At 39.4% G+C, this 5,000-nt stretch overlaps 1 protein-coding gene across 1 annotated transcript in view; it reads left to right on the forward strand.

Moving 5' to 3' along the window:
- The window catches only part of LOC119573840 (leucine-rich repeat extensin-like protein 5), a 32,612-nt gene extending 30,161 nt beyond the window's left edge, over positions 1 to 2,451 (forward strand). The window contains exon 3 of the mRNA XM_037920946.1: positions 744 to 2,451. Coding sequence (XP_037776874.1) covers positions 744 to 2,451 — 1,708 coding nt within the window. The remainder of the gene's footprint in view (positions 1 to 743) is intronic.
- The last annotated feature ends 2,549 nt before the right edge of the window (positions 2,452 to 5,000 follow it).

Consider the following 5,000-nt stretch of genomic DNA (forward strand, 5'->3'; position numbering starts at 1 on the left):
TATAGTATTATTTTTTGTAGTGTATTAGTATTTTAGTTTATGTATTATGCACACACACACACACACACACATACACATATACATATTCTGACCCACCCCACCATAACCGGCGTTTCGAAAGGTGGTTTAGAATGAATGAAGGGGCGAGAAAAGGGGTGAAGGAGAGAGAGAGAGAACTGAGAATGATGGAGGCAGAGCGAAGTGGAAGAATTGAGGGAAAGAGAGGGAGTGAATGAGAGAAAGAGAGGAAGAGAGGGGGGAGGAAGGGAAAGAGAGTGTATGAGAGAGAGAGAGAGAGAGGGAGGGAGAGAGAGAGAGAGAGAGAAGAAATAGATAGATAGACCGATAGAGAGAAAGAGAGAGAAAGAGAAAGAGAGAGAGAGAGAGAGAGAGAGAGAGACGAAAAGACCAGAAGAAATACAGAGAATAACAAAAACACAGAGAGACAATAATGAGAACTTCCCTATAATAACAACTCATCAAACCTTAAAAAAAAAAAAAACTAAATAAATAAAATCCGAAAAAAAAACTTCAAATATTCAAATAAGAAAATGAATTCATCTCACTGTCACCCCCTCCCCCCCTCCCGCCCCCTCCCCCCTTCCCCCACTCCCCCTGCACCACTCATCGGCGAAAAAAAAAAAAAAAAAAATACCGGTTTGAATACCCAACTACCTTTCGGCCCGACCGACCCTACTACCACTATACCAGGACCCCGACCGACCCTCCTACCACTATACCAGGACCCCGACCATCCCTCCTACCACTATACCAGGACCCCGACCGATCTCCTACACTATACCAGGACCCGACCGACCTCCTACCACTATACAGGACCCGACCGACCTCCTACCACTATACAGGACCCGACCGACCTCTACCCTATACCAGGAACCCGACGACACCTCAACCACTATACCAGGACCCGACCGACCCTCCTACCATATACAGGACCCCGACGACCCTCCACACTATACCAGGACCCCGACCGACCTCCTACCACTATACCAGGACCCCGACGACCCTCCTACCACTATACCAGGACCCGACCGACCTCCTACCACTATACCAGACCCGACCGACCCTTCCACCACTATCCCAGGCCCCGACCGACCCTCCTACCACATACCAGGACCCCGACCGACCTTTCCCTCCCACTATCCAGGACCCGACCGACCCTCCTACCACTATACCGGGGACCCCGACCGACCCTCTACCACTATACCAGGCCCCCGACCACCCTCCTACCACTATACCAGGACCCCGACCGACCCTCCTACCACTATACCAGGACCCCGACCGACCCTCCTACCACTATACCAGGACCCGACCGACCCTCCTACCACTATACCAGGACCCGACCGACCCTCCTACCACTATACCAGGACCCCGACCGACCCTCCTACCACTATACCAGGACCCCGACCACCCTCCTACCACTATACCAGGACCCCGACCGACCCTCCTACCACTATAACCAGGACCCGACCGTCCCTCCTACCACTATACCAGGACCCGACCGACCCTCCTACCACTATACCAGGACCCCGACCGACCCTCCTACCACTATACCAGGACCCCGACCATCCCTCCTACCACTATACCAGGACCCCGACCATCCCTCCTACCACTATACCAGGACCCCGACCGACCCTCCTACCACTATACCAGGACCCCGACCCACCCTCCTACCACTATACCAGGACCCCGACCGACCCTCCTACCACTATACCAGGACCCCGACCATCCCTCCTACCACTATACCAGGACCCCGACCATCCCTCCTACCACTATACCAGGACCCCGACCATCCCTCCTACCACTATACCAGGACCCCGACCGACCCTCCTACCACTATACAGGACCCGACCGACCCTCCTACCACTATACCGGGGACCCCGACCGACCCTCCTACCACTATACCAGGACCCCGACCGACCCTCCTCCCACTATACCAGGACCCCGACCATCCTCTACCACTATACCAGGACCCCGACCATCCCTCCTACCACTATACCAGGACCCGACCGACCCTCCTACCACTATACCAGGACCCCGACCATCCCTCCTACCACTATACCAGGACCCCGACCGACCCTCCTACCACTATACCAGGACCCGACCATCCCTCCTACCACTATACCAGGACCCCGACCGACCCTCCTACCACTATACCAGGACCCGACCGACCCTCCTACCACTATACCAGGACCCCGACCGATCCTCCTACCACTATACCAGGACCCCGACCATCCCTCCTACCACTATACCAGGACCCCGACCGACCCCTACCACTATACCAGGACCCCGACCGACCCTCCTACCACTATACCAGGACCCCGACCGACCCTCCTACCACTATACCAGGACCCCGACCATCCCTCCTACCACTATACCAGGACCCCGATCGACCCTCCTACCACTATACCAGGACCTAAACTACCAGCATAGCCTACGAAAACTGCCACGACCACTTCATAACAAGACCGAGTGACTTAGAAAGGTCAATGGGTACGCGTTAAGTCAGGTCAGGGTTTTGTGTAAAAGAAGGAATAATTTTTTTGTGTTTTGTTTGCTTAATGTCTATTTTTTGTTTGTTTGTTTATTTGTTTGTTTGTTTGCTTAATGTCTAATTTTTGTTTGTTTGTTTGTTTTGTCTTTTAATGTCATTTTTTTGTTTATTTGTTTGTTATTTGCTATGCTATTTATTATTTTTGTTTGTTTGTTTGTTTTTGCGTGTGTGTTTTGTTTGCTTAATGTCTATTTTTTATTGTTGTTGTTGTTGTGTGTGTTTTTTTTGCTTAATGTCTATTTATTTGTTTTTTTTGTTGTTATTTTTTTTTATTGGTGATGTTATGTTATCAAATGTTATTCTTTTTTATTGCTATTATGTTTATTATTATCATTATCTTTATAACTATTATTACTGCTACTACCATTACCGCTGTTGTTATTGTTATTATTGTTACTATTATTATTTTCTATTATTATTATCATCATTATTATTATTGTTGTTTTGTTGTTGTTGTTATTGTTTGATCATTATCATCATTGCCATTACTGTTATCGTTATTATTGCTATCGTTATTACTGTTGCTGTTATTATTATGATAATTGTTATTATCATTATCATTATTACTATTATTATTAATCATTATTATTATCATTGTTATTATCATAATCATTGTTATTATCATCATTATCATTATTATTTCCATGTCATTAGTATCATTATTATTATAAATGCTGTAATCATTAATACTACTATCATTGAAAGATGGAATAATGCAATGCCATATTGATATCGATAAAGGGTTGTTATTTACTACTATCATTATTAACATTATTTTTGTTGTTGTTGTTATTTTTATCATCCTCCTACTCTTCCTCTTTCTTCTCCTACACCTCCTCATCTTCTTCATCATCACCATCATTATCATCATTATCATTATCACCATTATCGTTTTAATTGTTATTAACATCACTATTATCATTATCACTGTTATATCAACTAACATCATCAATCATAACAATATTATTAACTTTTAACATAATGATATAAAACAGTAACAACAATAACAAAGAAAAATCACAGTACCACAAACATCATTCGAAAATTACCATAATAACCGCAATAACAAACATACAAATAATAACAAACCTGCTAATAACAACCGTAAAAGATAATAACACATAAGGATACTTTTGACTTACAGCCTATTCTGCCGTAGAACAGATCACCGGAAAAGGAGAATACCTCATTATCCAATTAGAAATACCGACATACAAATAACTTACCTGTAAACTGGAGCCTGTTAACCACAGCAACAACTTCTGCTAACCACATTTATAACCGGGTGTTCCATAGGGACTGTAGAGGGTAGTCGACACTGGGCGGTTTAGCATGATAGGGATGGTTGATGGTAGTACTGCTGATAATAATTGCGATAGTAGCAGCAATGGTTGTAGTATTAGTAACTATAGTAGTAGTTGTTGTTGTTGTAGCAGCAATGGTATTAGTAGCAGTAGTAGTAGCTGTATTATTATTATTAGTAGTAGTAGCAATAGTAGTAGTAGTAGTAGTAGTAGTAGTAGCAATAGTATTAGTAGTAGTAGTAATAGCAATAGTATTAGTTTTAGTAGTAGTAGTAGTCGTAGGAGTAGTTGTACTAGTAGTAGGAGTAATTTTGTTAATGTGAATATTATTACATTTTTGATAATGATAATAACGACAGTAAAGGTAACAAAGATGATGATGATAATTATAATAAGTATAAGGCTGTTGGGGATGATGATGATGGTATTAATAGTGATAATATTAAAAATAATAATGATAACGATAATAATGACAATAAAAATAAAAATAATACCAATAATAATAAAAACAATATTATTAGCAATAACAGTAATGATAATAATAGTGACAGTAATAATAATGAAAATAACACTAATAGTAGTAATAATGATTATAGCAATGGTAATAGTATTAATAACAAAAATAAAATTATAATCATAAGAATAATGAAACCAATGATAATGATCATAACATTAATGATGGTAATAATGATAATAATGCTGCTGATAATAATATCAACAATAATAATGATAGTGATAGTAATGATAATAGCAACAACAATAATGATAATAATAATGATATAATAATTATATTACTATAATAATAATAATAATGATATGATAATAATAATTATTGATAATAATAATTAATAATAATAATAATAATAATAATAATATTATTATTATTATTATTATTATTATTATTATTATTATTATTGTTATTGTTAATATCATTATTATTATTATCATTATTATTATTATTATCATTATTATTATAATGATAATTATCATTACTATTATAATCATTATTATCATCATTATTATTAGTAGTAGTAGTATGATTATAATAAAAATAATGATGATTATAACAATGATAATAATAATAATAGTAATAATGATAATGATAATAATAATAACAATTATAA

Source organism: Penaeus monodon, chromosome 6 (genome assembly GCF_015228065.2).
Source record: "Penaeus monodon isolate SGIC_2016 chromosome 6, NSTDA_Pmon_1, whole genome shotgun sequence".
NCBI lineage: Eukaryota > Metazoa > Arthropoda > Malacostraca > Decapoda > Penaeidae > Penaeus > Penaeus monodon.